General features: G+C 43.7%; 1 protein-coding gene across 6 annotated transcripts in view; it reads left to right on the forward strand.

Annotated features, from left to right (window-relative positions):
• The window catches only part of LOC144107686 (uncharacterized), a 54,126-nt gene extending 36,450 nt beyond the window's left edge, over window positions 1–17,676 (forward strand). For 2 of the 6 annotated variants that reach the window (XM_077640811.1, XM_077640812.1), the window contains 11 exons: window positions 1,085–1,131; window positions 2,327–2,444; window positions 3,322–3,443; window positions 4,234–4,490; window positions 6,350–6,501; window positions 8,097–8,185; window positions 10,025–10,157; window positions 11,045–11,089; window positions 11,366–11,411; window positions 12,101–12,222; window positions 15,405–17,676. In XM_077640811.1, the coding sequence (XP_077496937.1) occupies window positions 1,085–1,131; window positions 2,327–2,444; window positions 3,322–3,443; window positions 4,234–4,490; window positions 6,350–6,501; window positions 8,097–8,185; window positions 10,025–10,157; window positions 11,045–11,089; window positions 11,366–11,411; window positions 12,101–12,222; window positions 15,405–15,482 (1,209 nt within the window). In that variant the 3' untranslated portion in view covers window positions 15,483–17,676. Of the gene's footprint in view, window positions 1–1,084; window positions 1,132–2,323; window positions 2,445–3,321; window positions 3,444–4,233; window positions 4,491–6,349; window positions 6,502–8,096; window positions 8,186–10,024; window positions 10,158–11,044; window positions 11,090–11,365; window positions 11,814–12,100; window positions 12,223–15,404 lie in introns of those variants that run through there. The other 4 variants (XM_077640810.1, XM_077640807.1, XM_077640809.1 and 1 more) reach the window with 4 other exon arrangements.
• Window positions 17,677–18,526: the final 850 nt, after the last annotated feature.

The following is an 18,526-nucleotide window of genomic DNA, read 5'->3' on the forward strand; positions in this document are numbered from 1 at the left end:
GAACTAACAAGTGAGTTTATTGTAAACAATGCAGTCCTGCCTTTAGCTGGTGCAGCATATTGAAAACCTACAAAGAAAAGCGTACACATGAGATCAGCGAGGTATTATGCATGCACAAGTTTTGACAAGCTTAGGTTTGGTCAGTAGCTCTTTGATTACACTGCACACACAAAAAAAAAAAAAAAAACTTGTGTACTTTGATGACCATTTTCATGTTTTGATCTTGTCCAACTTTGGTCATTGTTTGCTAGCCTTGTCGTGTTGCACAATTAACAGCTGTTATTGTGCAACATGACAAGCGAGCATTTCTTGTTTCTTTTTGATGACACATATCAGTTACAACTTTGCTGGTGCACGTATTTTGCCACATTAAAAATGCCATTTGTGCCATGTGTTAGATTGATAGTAGCTCGACTCGTGCTCTTTGTTTTCTCGGTGTGACATATAAATTCCCTCTTTGTCTGACGATAAACCTTAGTTGTTATTTCAGCACCAGTGTAGTCTTGTCTTTTCCTTGTTTTTACCACGGTTTCCCTCTGAACATCATGCACCAACTAGCTCGTCAAAATTTCCTTTTGGATTTTTTTGTAGCCAGCTTCAATTGCCGCTTGGTACAAGGCATTCACGAGTGGAAAAAAAAACGACAACCTAGGATTGGTAATGTGAATGCAGAAATTGAGTTTTCAAGTTTAATTATGCATCCGTGCAGTTTTTCTATGCCTTTTTGAGCCAAGTCTGGAATGACAAAAACTGAGGTGTAGTTTGTACTGGTAAATTGCAGTGGTGGTTAATTTTGTCCAACAAGTTCTGTTTTATTTCCAAACTATATATGGCTATGGTCAAGGATGTGCTGTTTGTTATTTCAGGCTGTTTAGTTTGTTTTACTAGTTAGTGAATGTGCTCTCTATGTACGAGACATGTATGTGGGCTAGTTGCCGTATGTGGCTTGCATGAATCATGGCTACCCTCCCGTCTCCCAATAAAGAGTATGCGAATTGTTTGGTATTCATGCAGGGTTGCACATTAAGTGTTTCTTGTCATCAGTTTGGGACATAATCAGAGTGCACGTTTGTTTCTTTTTCAGCAAGCCAACCAAGAGATCGTGTGTGGCATAGCGGACTTTTCGCACAGGTGATTTGCTGTATTTCTCTTCAGCATGGCTTTCCTTCTGTCCAAGCTTGCTTTTTAACTGTGTTTTAATACACCTCACTTTGTACTAATGCTTCGCCATATTTGCTTGCACAAGAAATGCACTTTTTTGCCCCAAAAGATAATGAAAAATTAGAGGTTGTGTTCATTACATAAGGTAATATCTGGCGATCAATAATAAGTTTAAATTAGATAGAGTGGTTATAACATACCCCAGTTTGAATAAACTGCATGTTTGAATTACAACTGTCTTCAAATTAACAAGGGTCAGCTATACTAGCAAAAATTTATATTGACAGCTAAAAAATGGTGGATTCGTTTGTTGGGCTAGGAAATAGGGTAGTTATTCTCGATGACCCCGAAACATTTGCTGTCATTTTGCAGGACGAATGGGTGAGGTGGCTTTGCACATATTGTCAGTCGATTGACAGTCTGCCTGTTTCAATAGCAAGCATCCTCAAAACCTTTTTCATTTGTTTCCAGTTTAATCAAATCTTACATAAACATTTCAGCGTAATGTTGGTGTAGTTTTAAAGGAATATAGACACCTAATTTTTGGATTGTGTTTATTTGTCTTTTTTTTGTTATGCGTAAGGCATTAGTATACATGGATTACCATGTGGTATTCACCTATGACCACTAAATACTTTATAATCAAATTTCTTTGTCACACTGTTTTGGTTTCGGTTTCAACAGCTCTGCGACATCAAGGTTCCGTATAGGTTCTGTGAGGCTGGAAAAAACTGCAATATAATTGCTGTTTCTTCATTTATTGTCATTCAGGCTCTTGAGACAGGCGGGCTCTAGCATTGTAGTGAATTAAAATGACAAAGCAGCAATTATATCGCAGGTTTTTCATGCCTCGTGTGACCTATATGCAACTTTGACAGCACAACCATCGTTCAGCTGTTGAAACCACTGTTGACAGAAAACATCGATTATAAATTATTTTGGAGTTGTAGGCAAATATGATCCATGTATAGTAATATCTTACGAATCACTGCAAAGCAGAAAATATGCCACCAAAATTAGGTGTCTATACTCCTTTAAAGCCAATTACGTGTTGGTGCAGTTTCGGGCCGGTCCTATGCTCATGGCGGAGTACAGGTTGACCGGTTCTACGATATCCTGGCATACTGCATTGGTACACATATGCATGGTGTTGTGCTTTCAGCAGAGTCCACTTCCTGCTTGACGGGTGTCAGGCAGAGACGCCAGTGAACAACAAGAGCTACACCTGGTGTTCTTGTGACCGGCCGGGCACTTATGCACTGCTGGTGGGTGAAGAGCCAAAGGTACGCACAGCGTTTTGACACTCTTTTCCCTGGCAAAAAGGAAAAAAAATTGCTCTTCGAACGGGCCGAGTCAACATTTCAGAGCTTTAGAATACAGCTAGGATCGGCAGCTGCTTAAGCATTGCATGCATGTGCACTCATTGAAACACTGTTGAGGAGCCAATATTAGCATAGAGGAATGAAATCCCCCTCTAGATGTGAAAACACAGGCCATAAATGAACCAAGTGTCTGGCCAATCAACGCCACGATCATGTCGTTATGTGGGTGCATTTCCCACAGAGAAGGCACCTTGCACTAATCCTGTTAATGATGAGAACGAAGAACGCATCCTGAAAACTAATAAAGAAAATAAATAAAACAACCCTACTTGCTATTCGTAGTTTGCTGCCACAGTGAAGCGAAATAAATTAACAGTCGTTACCACTGTGAATTGTCATACAGGAGATAAGCGCATTTGAATACTAGTTAGGCTGCGTTTTTATGGAGGAAAAACGCTAAGGCGCCCGTGTGCTGTGCGATGTCAGTGCACGTTAAAGATCCCCAGGTGGTCGAAATTATTCCGGAGCCTTCCACTACGGCACCTCTCTCTTCCTTTCTTCTTTCACTCCCTCCTTTACCCATCCCTTACGGCGCGGTTCAGGTGTCCAATGATATATGAAACAGATACTGCGCCATTTCCTTTCCCCCCCAAAAACCAATTATTATTATTATTATTATTATGTGCATAATTTGTTCTTTTATAGAGAACACTTAAGACAGGCCGAGTGGTTGTTATTTAATCTTTCTGCCGATTCACTATTGCTTCCGCCTTCCGGCACCGGTTTTAAAATAACTTTGGCATGTTGAATTTAATGTCTGGATTTGCCACTGTTCCAGCCCCTGGAGGAGGAAGGTCAAGTAGCGGATGTGGTGGCTGGTCTGGGCTGTGGTGTGTGCCTGGTGTTGGTGCTTCTCACCCTGGCTGTGGTGGCGGTCCGTTGCTGCCGCCAATTTCGCAGGTGATCAACACTGCATGTTGTGGCGTCACGGACACTGCTTGTACAGTTCTTCAAGTGCGTTTGTGTGCTTGCTAGCATTCTTCAAATTCCAGCATCTTCACAAGTCTTGTCAATTGTATAAGGGCAGGGGAGAAAAAAAATGTATCTCACTCATTGTCGATCAATTCATCACTGACATGTATTTCCTCTTATGTGTGTAAAAGGCTGCCAAGTTTACATTAACGTTACCCACCCTTACTTCATGGAGTGCCTGGCTTGCCTCGAACCTAGCTGCAAGACCAGCTGAGTCGCGTGTGGCAAGCCTGCTATGAACTTAGTGGCTGACACAAAAGCTGCATAATATAAAGTGTATTCTCTTTTTCTGTTTACCGAGTATGATGTCACGAGCAGTTGAAAGTGATGAAAGTAGATGCAGTAGAAAAAAATGGCCCTAAATGGACAGAAGAGAGAGCAGAGCAGAAATGCCACTCATTATCTGCTTTTTTTTTCTTTTCTTTGTCCCCCTAAAGCTCCCAGTGCTTTAGTCTCATTAAATTGGAACTAAGGAGCCCTAATGAGTTGAAACTGATTCCCTTTGGTGACTTGTTTCTTCCTTTTCCTTTACTATGCCTTTATGCCTTTCCATGCCTTGTAGCCGTTCATATTATTATTAATAGTATTCTCATTGGATTTATGGCCATTGGTCTCAGCTGTCCGCACATTCTTCTGAACTGGCTCATGAAGTCCAGTTTGTGCACCCGTCAGCGTGCTTAGAAACCTCGTACTTCCTCCGTGTGTTCGCTCACTGCAGCCAGGGGTCGTGCTGCGGCCTGGCCACCCTGCACGCCCAGGTGTGCCTGGCCCTGTGTGGTGCGTGCGCCACCCTGTTCCAAGGGGTGCAAGGGCGGCTGTCTCCCCGGATGTACCCGTACGCCGTCTCCGTCCTGCAGCTGTGCTTGCTGGCCGCCTGTTGCCTGCAGCTGTGCGTGGCGCTCGTGCTCTACGTGCAGCTGGTGGACGCACGCACCGTGCACCACGCCGCCTTTAAGGTGGCTGCCCTCGGATGGGGTGAGCCATTTAAACCCGAGGGTCCATTTCCCGCGTCAAAACCCCACCACATCATTCACTTGGCCGGCTAAGCCAATCTTGCAGCACACTGGCTAGTGTAATGCAAAGTATTAAATGGACATTGTGGAAAACATCACTTTTTGTTCTCAAGATCTATTCAGCAGCTTTTTGTGGCTATGTTTATTGGTTAGTAAATTCAATTTAACTGTAGAGCATTTTTTTTTTTCCTGCCGGTTGATTCTAACTCGTGACATCATGATCAAAAAGGACTGTGATCACCATTCGTAAGCAAATTATAGTGCAGCCTAGGCTTGGGGATCTGCATGAAGAGAATCATTTCAGTACACCTGAGTTTGCTTGTGGAAACAGTGGTGGCGATAACTGCATTTCATTTTTTTTTAAACCTTTTCTAGCTTCGTTTCCTGCTCTATTTTCAGTAAAGGTAATGTTTTTACCACCGGGAAATAGTATTACTACTCAGTACAGGCCAATATCAATTTTTCCACAGTGGTCTTTTAACTTCATGTCTGTGCCTCAACCACATTTCCTTCCTGTTGCCAGTTCTTTGCTGTATTTCCTTCTTGTTTACTTTTTTCCTTGATTCTGATGTGCCTGAGTTGTCTGTCCTTGAGTTCTCTTCTGTGTTTGTATTTCATTGTACAATTTGCCACATCCCACGAACCGCTAGTACATATTTGTACTCGATCGGTTCTCATCGTTTTCTTCACAGGCGTCCTTGCAATGTGATAGACGATGATGCGTGTCGACCAGCCACGTTGGCCATGCATAGCATGAAACCACAAATTTATATTCTTCGCACTGGCATTTGTGCTTTCGCTGGTGTCCTGCTCTGAAAATATAGGCGAAGAATTATCTGTCTGGGGCACTCGAAGTTTGCTCTCAGATCCGTCCATATTAACGCGTCAAAAAATTCGGGGGACATGATAGCACTAATGGGTCCCTTCAGCGGCCTGAGGTCCTCTTCGTAGACATGGAAATTTTTATTATTGTTTTTATTTTTAAATTCTCTTTTCTTCTTTACCTCAAGGCACACGCAAGGCCTTTAGCCAAGACGATGAATGTTCCTTCTTCAGTGGTCACGGGATAGCGTGCTCAGATCACGTCCCATGGGGCAATGAGTCCCAGCTCAATCATTTTTCTTTCCAGGGCAGTTGCTTTTTTCGTCAACAGCACTACATAATGGTGATGGAATGATATCACGACCATTTACACTAATGACGAATTGTGTAGTGTCATCATCACTGCTGTATTGTGTGATTGTTACGTCAGACCCCACAAACCACCATGTCACCCCTGGCGGTAACACCAAACATAATTCACTACAATAGTTGTGATGACACAGTCTCTTTCGTTAGCCGCCGCGGTGGCCGAGTGGTTATGGCGCTCGGCTGCTGGCCCGAAAGACGCGGGTTCGATCCCGGCCGCGGCGGTCGAATTTTGATGGAGGCGAAATTTTAGATGCCCATGTGCTGTGCGATGTCAGTGTATGTTAAACAACCCCAGGTGGTCGAAATTTCCGGAGTCCTTCACTACAGTGTGCCTCATAGCCTGAATCGCTTTGGGACATTAAACCCCCATGAACCAAACCAGTCACTGGGGTTCGCGTCAAACAAAAAGTCTTAACGCTATCGCGTTTGAATACATGGGCTCCAATAGCCTTTTTGTATTTTCACCCTATCCACTGTCCGGAGAGCGATATTTCATATCAACGAGACATAAATGCACTGAAAAAATTTGGTCCCTAGAATGATTGTCCATATTTTCATTCATTCATGTTAATGAGGTTCATATTAGAGAGGCGCTATTGTATACGTGTTTCTCCTTGTGCCTCCCTGCAGCTGTGCCAGTGATCGTGGTGGGAGCCAACCTGGCGGCGCAGGTGCTGGAGGGCTTTCGCCTCGAGAGCTGGTGGCTGACGCTGCGTACACCCACGGGGCACTTGTCCAACTACTTCTGTGCCTACGTGGCCTCCCTTGCCATCATCACGGCTGTGAGTAGGCAGGCCACTCTTGCAGGGCTTGATTTAGATTCTGGCTTGGGCTTGTCTTGAAGAAACAGTGTGAAAAGATGGCAAAGACACTACTATGCTATGCTGTGTAATGCTAGAACCCAGCAACAGCTGTTGCATTGTGTTACATGTGCAGCAAAAACAGTGTCAGTAAGAAGAAGGAACATCACACATGTAGCACACCTCCTACACCCCCCCCCCCCCCCCCCTCCCCTCCTTATGCGGTGGCCACATTTCTATAAAGGCGAAATGCAAAAACACATGTCTGCTTTGCGATACCAGAAATCGTTAAACTTAGGTGGTATAAATTGATCCTGAGCTCTCCTCTACAGTGCTTCCCATACCCCACTTACAACTGTGGGACATTAAAGCCCACATACTACATGCCACTCTCCTATCCCCTTGCACTTTTTTTGCCATGCAGATGTCTACACCAACATTGCAAATTCAGGGTCTGGTGCGATTAACAGCTATCGCTGTAGGAAAAAAGAAAAAAGATGCACTTCTTGTATTGTTGCAAGTGTGCAGCTGGTCGTTCTGTGATGACCTTGTAATGCTTCAGTCAATACTGTGCACAGTCTACAGTGCATTATATACAAACATTTCATAGAAAGCAGATCAGCAAAATGTTTGCAAAATAAACAGTTATAGATACTGCATTCTACAGTGCTAACTTTGTTATTCTCTTTATATATTTCCTGTGCCGTAATCATGAAGGCTGTAACACCATATCTGTTTGCTATCTTCATGCTTTAGAGGTGGGCCCGAAAATGGCTGTGGCAGCTTTCATGTGAACAAAGATTCGAAGGGAGGCCACCTTTGAAAAGTTCGAATGTTTTTAATTTCTTGTGGCACCACCTATAAATGCTGAAAAGATAATTTATCAGTGTGTACTTGCTTAAACGTGAAGACCACAGAGTGCAATGATCCATTTGAAGTCTAGACTACGTGTTAGAACTGATTACATACCTTGTCCAGAAACAGAGATAACTGACAACAGGCGCTCTGAACAGTCCGTAATTTATTTGTTCACTGGGTACCTACATTTCCTAGAGGGCATTATCTTGAGGGGGCAGTTAAAAGGAGGTTAAGGTACGCCATGCTCATTTCACACTCAAATAAGCAATGAAAAACAAAATCAAAACATAGGTAACATGCAGTTCAAAGAAATTCAAGATAGCATCAACAGATGGCCATGAAAACAAAGTAGGAAAGATTTACCATTGTTTATGATTTAAACGGACTTTTCAGGCAACCAGTTTCAGCCTCCAACAACTTCTGGGAGGCAAAGAGTAGCTGAAACTAATAATTCTGTGAACATAATCATCATCCAAGAGGTATCTCGTGCCGGATTAAATGTAAGCTGGTTTGAACGAATGCAAAGCAAGACTACTAAGCAATAACTTCTGTAGTATATATAACTGAGTTCACTATGATGGGACAAAGTTCAACATCTGGCAAGTCTATGCCTCTACTTTCATGCTCCGCAAAAGCAGTGGATGTGTTTGCATAGGCACTTCACGGCTTGATGTGCCATACTTTCAGTTACATGCAAACTTCACCAACTCCTTTTTCAGCTTCACTTCTTGCTCTTCCTGACCGTGCGCGGAGAGCTGCGGCGGCAGCGGCTGATGGGCATATCCAAGAAGCAAGCTCCAACCAGTCGGTAAGCGCGGCCTAGGGGCAGCTCTAGTCTTGCAGTGAGCACTATATAGGGGATTCTTTCTTTCATTTAAATGCCATTGCTGTGGCTGTTGCATGCTGTAATTGAAAACTGAGTTCTTCGGTTTTGGGCCAGTGAGGTACTAAGTGAACCAGTGAGGTGGTTATTATAGTGGGCCAATGAAGGTTATTCTCAAGGTAGGCCAGTAAGGGTTACTCTCAAGGCAGGCAGATTAGAGTTGTTCTTGAGGTGAGCCACGCTACTTTACAAACTGTTGTGCCCATTTGATATTTACTGTTCTCCTAGTTGGTTTCGTGGACGCGTAATGCATAGAAAAATGTAGCCTGAAATGAAAGTTTGTTAGGGTTTATTTATATGTGCCACTTGTGTTGTTAATGCGCCTTTATCTTTCGTTTACTGTATGTTCTGCTTTTTGTGTTCATGAAATATTTCTGTGCTGATGATGTGACTTAGCCCCTCCACAATAATGCCTTTGATTGATGTGGGTACATTAAATAAATAAGATTAATTAAATGAGGCCATTCTCTTGTTGGGCCAGGTAACGGTAGTCGTTGAGGATATGGTCACACGATTCTGGCAGGCGTTACCCACTAGGTAACATCTCGATGATATGGGTATCACTGGGTCACGAAAAAATTTGTCATCCAAAATGAACAACCTAAGTTAGGAGAAGTGTGGGAAATACATTCATGCGGATTTGTTTACAACTGATGGGATTTATTTACGGCCACGTGGCAAAGCTTTCTACTTGTGGTGTATACAGCACGACTGACGATCGCGATGTTGGTTTTGTGCGGACAGTGTGCCACCGCTTAATGCTTGCGGTGTGTACCTCACGACTGGCAATTCCGGGTGTCGGCAGTGTACGGGCAGCGCTCTGTGCTCGAGGGTGCAGTGGCAGCCCGTGCGTCCGTATAATCTGTATTGGTCTCAGAGTACACAGTGCACTTCGGCCGGGGAATTCTGATAATCTTTATCATCCCAAAATTTGTGTCAACCATGTTCATATATAATCAATAATCTACTGCACTGGTTTTAGAATGGGCGTTATAATAGGGGGAGGATACAGTGCAGCTATTGCTGTTAGCTCCTTGCCCAGGGGGCAGGTGAAATGCCTGTAGCAGTTATTGCTTCCTTTTGCTTTAATGATTTTGTATTTTCAAGAGGCCAATAAGGGGGAGAACGACCCCCAGTTGTGAGTCTTAGGGTGTCTGCTTTTGAGTTGTCTCGGTGTATGAAACATGGCCTTTCTTTTGCATTCGATATTTAGAAAACTGTTAAGTGTTTTGATTGTACAATGCTCTTTTTGGTCACCCTCACATGATACTTCACATGCTGTCTTGTTGACTAGCAAGCACTCTGTGCGTAGACTAACGATTGGACTCTTTGTGTGTAAGATCTATTTGGAATAAACTGTGGTTTTATTGGAAGTTACCAGTGGTGTGGTAACAGGCAATGAACAGAAACATGCCGAACTCAGAAAACTTTTCTTGTTATGTTGTATGTATCTTTAGTGGGGAGAACATATGAAAGAGAAAAACTGTGAAATAGCAGTGAAGCTTGTAAATGTGATTAACAAGGGTTGAATCCTCTGTATTGGTTCACCTTCATGGCTGAGTGCCTGAGATATTCGGCTGCTGAGTCCAATGTGGCAGGGTCGAATCCCGGTACCCACATCTGGATTTTTGATAGAGGTGAAATGCAAAAACTCACATGTGCTGTGCATTGCTAGTGCATATGTTAGAAAACACCAGGTGGTTCAGATTTAATCCAGACCTCTCCACTACAGCATCTCTCATAACCAACTTGCCACCACCACAGGTCAACCCTCCTGGTGGGCTCCATGCTTGTGCTGGTGGGGCTGCTGGCGGTGTCACTGACAAGCATCCTCTACGTCAACATGGGGGGCTCTCTCCTGCGCTCCTACCTGCTTGCCGCTAGTCTAGGCCTTCTGGTCAGTACTGCCAGCTCAAGTCTGGCTGGACTAGTGCTGCTCATCTTTTCTGACCAGGTTGCTTACAGAGACGAGAAAAGACAGAACGCAACTACTTGGCCGAAAATATAGACTCTTTTAAGGGAGTAATTACTCAGATGCATCCACCTGAGCATAGAATACTACATCTTGCGAGATTCCCATTAATACATGCCGGGACCCAATTGTGGCCTCTGTTACTGGTTTAAGAGCTGTTGATGCTCTCTTGATTATTGTAGTTGAACAATAATTGCACAGACGGGCTCTTGAGCATTCTCCCATGTCATAACCAGGGGCTGAATGGGTGTTTCCTTCCTTTTTGTATGTGATGCTCTATATATTAGACTTTAATACCAAAGTATTAAAACTCTACTTCATGTGATTGAGGTTGGCAAATCAATTCTTTCTGATGCAACAAAAGCTTGTCGGGTAAGCTGATTATTCATTATCAGAAAACTGATCACCTACTACGTGCATGTATACTGGCCAATTAGGGATGTTATTTGTGCGACTATAAAGAGTAGGAGATAGAAGAGGCTTGGATGGTATTTTGCAAGTGGGACGTATTAGCAGATGGCCCAAAGTTATTTTCACTGCATTATGACTCAGTTTTTGTATGGTTTGTCTATAAAACTTACCTTTTCGTGGTGAACGTTGTTGAACTGTCATGAAAAGTAGCAGCATGATGATACGAATATGCATTTTGTCGATACCGCTTTGGTAGCAAAGCGGTAGACATTTTTCGCAACAGTACATTCCTTTTGCATTAACACTCTCTTGGTTTATGATCATGGCATTATGGGGCTTCTACGAAGTACCTTAAACTTCCGCTTTGCTCAGATGTGATTGGTGTTCTTCCATTTTCACAGGGTCTGCTGGTGTTCTTCCTCTATGTGGTGGCAGCCCGAGAGAAGGTACGTGAACCTTCGTGTGGTGAGGTACACAAGGTGACATCGTATTTCTCTTCCTTTGAAGCACCCTTGGTTCATGTTGGTCATTCTTATTATTTGATTAACAAAAAAAAGCTGCGTTTGCGTGGTTTTGGTTTCCGACCTGAATATAATGTCAGGCTATGTCTTGTGCAAAAAAAAAAGGGCTAATAAGCGTGTTGCACAAAAATATTGACTAGGTGTGGCGTAAAAGATGAGAATCATTGGTTCACCTGTTCTCTTAACTCTCTATTCCCTCAGCAGGCGCCCTCGCCCACTCTGCAGGCCAGGACCAATTCCGGCAAAGGTGCGCTTTCGTCGACCTCTGCTCATTCTGTAGGGACACTGAGAAGATTCTGTGATTGCCAGTGGGAAATGGCTTGCGACGAAGTTTGGCCTCAGGGATCTGCGCACTCAAATGCACTCAACGTCATATTGCAGTTAATTTGTCATGCAGCGTGTGGCAACGACACCGCTCTTTCATTTCTTTTTTGTCTCTTTTTGGCTCATATAAAACTCCATTTTCAGTGTAAGCATTCCCCTACACTTGTCATTAGAACGCAATGTAATCATTGATATCAGCCGCCTGCAGTTTGTTCTTGGTATCCCTTAAATATCTCAAGGGCTTGTTTCACGCTAACAGGGCTCTTGTGCAAAGGCCTGTCAGATGTGAGGCCCCTCAGTTGGCGCCCTCGCCCTTGTTATCACAGTGCAGACGCCATGTGGTGGATGGAACTAGTCTGCGTAGTCAACGTGTAGGCAGCAATATACGGTATTTATTGCATGTTATGACCTTTGCAGAGTTATCTAGGCCGTCTTTGTGAAATCTCCGCGTAATTTGCACTGGTTTCTTGAAGCCTTAATGTAAAGAAAAAAAATAAATGTGCAAATTACGCAAGTAAGTACGGTATTTGAGGGAGATTTGGCTAGGGCTTGGGTTGCACCAAATGGCAAGGCAAGTACGGGGCTTACCAGTGAACGTCCTTCTCCTTACAGCAGGCCCAACGGTCCTGGCGACAGTGATGGGTCGCGACGAGTCTGAGGGTTTGCTAGCCCAGGGGAACCCTGCACTGGATCTGCCCAGATTGGAGGAGTCTCCGCATGGCTCTCGATCACAGGTGAGTTGGCTGCTCCTATGGTGTGTATGTGTTTGTGACCATGTTTCACCTACAAGGTAAGATGGAAAGCAAAATGATACCTGTAACTACAGTCGAGTCTACTTATAACAATATTCAAGTGCCACAAAAATTTCATTGTTATAACCGATAATTGTTATAAACGGGTTGCACGAAAAAAAGCATAACAACTGCAAAGAGGGGTCACGGACGGCAAGCGACATGCGAGCTACGCTGAGGCATCGTTTTGGTGGCCCCAAAGGGGGCCTTGTAAAAAATGCGAGAAGGTTGCTTCAGCTGCCTCTCAGCTTGAGAAATCCCAAAGAAACGCTGGGGTGAAATCGCCACAACCTTCTTGCAACATACTTCTCACTGGCTTGCACGAGAAAACCCCGTGTCCGTCAGCCTTGCTTGCCTCGCGCGAAGCTTGCCGACATCCTTCTCCACGGCCTCTCTTTTAAGCGCTGTATCCAGCCGCCACCTGGCTGGAAGTCCACATTGTTAATCAGCAGGGCAAACTGCTTCGACTTTGTGGCCAAAATCGGCACGGTGATAGGCAAGTTCTGGGCATGGGCACCAAGAAACCACTTGTAGAGGGCCTCCTCCACCTCCTCATAGGCACCTTGCCAGCACGTTTGCACCCACTGTCAAGAGAGCATTTTTCTTTGTCGAACTTCTCAGCAGAGCGGATGATCGTCGACACCGTCGGTTGCGATAGTGCGTACTTCTTAACCAAGTCACACATCTTCTTACCGTCTTTGTAGTCCTAGCCGTGTGGTTTCTTTTCACCGGCAATGTCGTCTGATAATAAGTAGGCTGATCAGCCATCTTCCGTTTCAAAGCGATTCAAACGAGACGGAGAAACCAGGAACGACTGCGACGCAGTCAACTAAACAAACAACCGAATCCGTTGGCAGAACTGTGCAGAATGAGGGGTGAGGAAGCAGATCAGTGCTGTCGGCGTGTTGGCGAGGTCTATTCGTGTTTTGGAGGGTGGCAATTGGCATAGAGCTATGGGCGCAACCCATTTGTGTTCGGAGGGGTGGAAGGGCAGCGGGAGTGAGGCGCGCGAGGCTGGCGATGCGGAGAAGGCCGGAAAACAGGTTCTATTGTATGAACGCGCTGCGGGGAGAGTACAGCGGCTGGAATTCCTTTTTTTTTCTTTTCAAGGATTTCACATTCCGCTACCATTTGGCACGAGCGCTCAGGAGCCAGACTTCATTGTTATAACCGATAATGCGGCATGGGGGAATTGTAGTAAGTGGGTTATTTTACCATAGAAAACATACAAAAGTTGACGGTGCAGCAGCTTTTCATTGTTGTAGCCGATATATTGTTAAAACCGGTATCGTTATAAGTGGGTTCGACTGTATACGGGAAACAGGAGGAGTACCAACATGAATTAGAGAACAAACTAGAGTCCAGGATATCCTAGCAGAAACCGAGAGGGAGGAACTAATGTTGGGTGTTACGTGTAATGCAGCAAAACGATAAGCGGTGGTCTCTTGGGGTAACAGAGTGGGTTTAAAGGGTACGAAAAGGAACCCGGGCGTGGCTGAATGTCAGGCAGAGAGATCAAATTAGGAAGTTAGGGATAGGGTGTCCATAGTTGATGCAAAAGAAAGAAAATTTGAAAATGTTTGGAGAGGCCTTTGTCCTGTAGTGGATGTAAGTGGGCTGGAGGTGATGATGATGATGACGACTGAGACCAGGGGTGTATCAGTGATGCTGTGCTGATCCTCTTTTGTACAGTATCCAGCCCTTTTGCCGTCTCTGCGTTAACTTCCATCTCTTTAGACCATTTTTGGTAATGCTTGCGATCTTTTTATTGCATACCAGAGGAAATTGCAGCCTCATGTAATGTTGTGCTTGGATGTCATGTGAGCATGATACAGACAAAACCATTAAAAAAGACATTGGCAGCTATATATATCCCCATAATAGCGTCTTTTGCACATTGGGCCATCCTTCTGATTCGCCGCGGTGGCCCAGTGGTTGGGGCGCTCGGCTACTGATCCGGAGTTCCCGGTTTCGAACCCGACCGCGGAGGCTGCGTTTTTATGGAGGCAAAACGCTAAGGTGCCCGTTTGCCGTGCTATGTCAGTGCAGGTTAAAGATCCCCAGGTGGTCGAAATTATTCCGGAGCCCTCCACTACGGCACCTCTTTCTTCCTTTCTTCTTTCAATCCCTCCTTTATCCCTTCCCTTACGGCGTGGTTCAGGTGTCCAAGGATATATGAGACAGATACTGCCCCATTTCCTTTCCCCCAAAGAAAATTATTATTATTATTATTATTATTATTATTATTTATTATTCATCCTTCTGCCCTCCTTGTTACTCCCTTCTCATTTTCACTCTTAGGGCAGAGGCACCGCCATGTTTTTCCGACCAGACTTGGTGACTGTCGGTTACAGTATGGGAAAAACATGGATGGTGGAGGTCGTTCACTTCACTTTATTTATTCTTCTAAGTCCTCACTTGGGTGTTACATAAAGGGTGGGGTTTGTAAGTTGCAGACCTCACGCCTAGATAGTGATGCATTAGTCATTTCAGATGATGAATCAAAGAATGGCAGCATCATATCTGAGTACAATGTCAATTAGGTTAGCTTAGGTTATGGCAAAGGGGAAGAAATGGTAACCGGTTTTTCTGGGTGTACAGCTGAACCATGCCATGAAGGGATGGCAGTTAGGGATGAAAAAGAAAGTAGTCCAGGCTGTGTTATTCCTCTTGCAGTCTGAATGTTCCTCATGTAATATGTACTCAGCCATTAAAATTATATGTTGGTGCAAAATGCAAAAAGTGGCCGTTTCATAAAATTTTTGGTGGTTGTTCAAGAGAGAGATAACTTTTTAATTTTTATGTAGAAGCTTTGGACTGAATGAGTGTACCTCTAACTGTACAACCACTCTGCACGGGCAGGGACACTTTATTTCTCGTTCTTTTTTATCGTCCCACAATAATTTTTGTACAACCACTGTTGCAATTTTGTTTCTACAAAATCTTGGCGATCTACTTTTTTGCAAACTGTGTCTACTCTTTGAGGACCAGTATGTACTCGTCAGTTTTGTACAGATGAAGGGCACGGTCTCTCAAAGTGCTGCCAACATCTCATAAATACATGCACATGCTCTTCTTGTTTGCCATGGTCACTTATGTCCTCGTCTTTGTTTCCCCTTTTCAAGATATTTGAGGCCAAAAACGAGGACGACGAGTCATCTCAGCAGCAGTCGGATCCTTCCTTCACAGTGACTGCCGTCTGATGCGCCGCCTCTCTTTGCACATGTGTTTGTACGTGTCAGCTGTCGCTGGGAATCGAACAAAGAAGGAAACGATTTCAACGCACACAACAACGGCCCTTGATACTACTTGCTGCATCCTCTCCCATCATCATCAAAAGCATTACATCGGGAAACACACTTGCTCACACCATTCAGGACGCTGCAGACTTTCTTGACCCGCAGCAGTGTATGCATTTGCAATTTTCAGCTCTGGGCACAGAAATGACTTTCTTTTTCTGTCTAACGGAGCACTGTCACAGTCACGTGCTGAAGCAAAATTCCTTATAGGCGTGTGTGTACGAGACAGTTCTTAATAGCATACTGCTTGCAAAACTGTGTTTTATTTTTTCTTGCAATTTTTTTTACCGTTTTTAACTTCTCATTCAGTCATCCCAGTCTTGTTCCATCCTCATCATACAGAGTAGTATTCGTGAATTGTCTATTTGAGTATTTATGTTTCGTTTGTTAATAAGTAATTCGGTGATCCTCAAACAGGATTTGTTTTACCTAAAGTAGCATTGTAAATATCATGACTAGCATTTTAAATACCAGCAGTGCTGGCAACTTGTGGCCAAACTCTAGTCTCTGTGTTTGTAGCTAGCACGTGCTATTGTGAGAGTGGTGTGTTGACTGACCGTTTCAGTGCTCCTTATGACCAACGGGAAGTCCAGGCTCCACTTAATAATTCGTGGTGGCGCATGGTCGAAGTCGAGTGAGTAGCTGGCCGTATTGCTGCCCATCCATACGAAATAACTTGCCACTATGGGGCCACTAATTTTTGTGCTCAATTTTGTGCACAGGTAAGTAGCGTTGTTTCTCCGCATCACAAACAGCAGTGTACATCACCAATAACTTCTGCTCAGCCGTCATTGATGTAAGCGGAGGCGCAAAAGCATTCTTGTTTCACTGATTAGTGTTGCACGAGACATCTTTGCAAGTTGTTTGCAGAAGAGCTGAGTGGGGGACTTTTTTGTATGCCCCAGAGTACAGAGTACCACAGAGCACAGGCATGCCAGCCTTCACCAAGCCTTGGCTAGCCTCTGAGCAGCTCCAGCCTGCCTACTACATTGAGATCAGGACCATAATCTATATTCCTTGTTTCATTGCTTGGTTTAACAATTCAGTAAACTTGACCATTCTTGTACCAAGGTTTCTACAGCGTTGTGATGGCGGACTGAGTAACGTTTGAGAAGCCAGACAAGCTGTTTGTCACACCGTTTCCTCTCACAACGGTTTGTACTGTTGTGCCATTGTGGGAGAAATGATGTTTTGGGTGAATTAGTTGCATAGTATGAGAGAACTGTTCAAGTTGTTACAGTTTCATGATGGCAATGTCTAAAATGCTGCTCCGAACACGAAGAGTATCTTTTTAATTCTTTTATAAACGCCTGTTTTTGTTACAATGCCATGTAGCCTCGTGCATTTTTGTACTGCCAAACTATAATTTGATTAGGCATTCACAAACTGTGGTATGCAACAGTGACATCTTTTTTCGAAGTTGGTTTTTGTACCTAGTACTCTTTCCTTAGTTCTGCTACCATTTCAACTGTTAATGACCGTGAAATAGGCTCTTTGTTGCAAACAGAAAAGATTTGTTTGGAATTGTAAGCTAAAGAAATTGCTTGTTGCAATGGCTAAGCAGCTGTGTGTTTAAAAGAACTACTATATCGTTTCCAAGTTGAACATTTTCTCTGCTCAGGGAGCCATGTTGATTGTATGGGCTGCTGCTGCGTACTTCTGGAATATATGAATAATGTGTTCTTGACCTCCACAGCATAGGAGCACGTACCATGTTATGCAAGTTTTTTTAAAAGTGTCCATTTTAGTGTGTGTTTAGTACCCCCAAGCTTGGGTAAGAAAAGGTGGGGTTCAGCTTACATGTGTAAAAGTGTTTTTAGGTGGAACATCTTCTCCACACTGTTTTTAGTTACCATCTTCGCCCTGTTTTAAACTGTATTTATGTGTAGAGCACATTCAAGTGAATTTCAAAGTGTGAACAGCCATAATGTGTATGTGTTTCATCACTTGTGCAGTGTTGCCTGATGGCCCCATCTTTTTCAATGTGAACAATCCTTTTAAGACTGCTGTGGTTCAGCAGGAAGTGTCTAGTCAGGTTGCAGATGCAACTGCATTTTTAACACTTTTTTTACACCCATAAATAAACATTTGTTCTCTACGAAGCAGTGTTGTGGTCAACTTTTTGTGTAGTTTTATGATGAAAAAATTCACTGGACGTATACCCTATGGTAGTGCGAATTTCAGTAACAGTACTGGTGGTGCAAAATACAGTTCGAACATAAAGTAACCCCGAGCAAGGGTATGGAATGTCTATTATGTCTGTGCTCTTACATTGGCGTTAACGCCATAGTTGAGGCGGGGGCCCCACTCTGACAGCATGAATTCTCCATTTTAGGCTACGTTTGTGCCAGCATTCTGCGCATTGTTCTTGTTCAAACAGCACAGTGTAACCATCATTTGAAAGCTTAATGTACACTCCGTCAGTTGATGCAGACCACTACAGTGTAGCTGCATTATCACCTGCACAAGAGGTGGTATCGGTATCGGAATTCGGTAGTTTCGTGATATGACCTTATTGAACTTTTCGGAAGAAACTACTTCACTTTGAACAGTTTCATTTGGCCTACATATAGAATAGATGTTGATCTAGTATCGAATGTTTTCAGAACATGTGCTCCTTGAACTGTGTTTGATAGGCAGCTTTTTAAATATAGCAAAATTTGGCTATTTTGAGCATGAATATCTGCTCTGTATTGGTGTGCACAGAAGCAATATTTTTAGCACTTGCTCATTTTTAATTGCCTTTCCAATTTGAAGATTTCAGTACAATACTGCTTCACGATCAGAATTATTCAAATTATAAAGGCAATTAAAAACGAACTAATGTAAATAAGTACATTTAATTTTGTGCACTATATCAGTATGTTGTCCCCCCCAGGTGATTAAAATAGGCAGCGCCTGGTGACACGCGTGTGTCACCAGCGAGCTAGGGGGGCTCGATCGCTGCT

The sequence above is a fragment of the Amblyomma americanum genome, chromosome 10 (assembly GCF_052857255.1).
Source record: "Amblyomma americanum isolate KBUSLIRL-KWMA chromosome 10, ASM5285725v1, whole genome shotgun sequence".
NCBI lineage: Eukaryota > Metazoa > Arthropoda > Arachnida > Ixodida > Ixodidae > Amblyomma > Amblyomma americanum.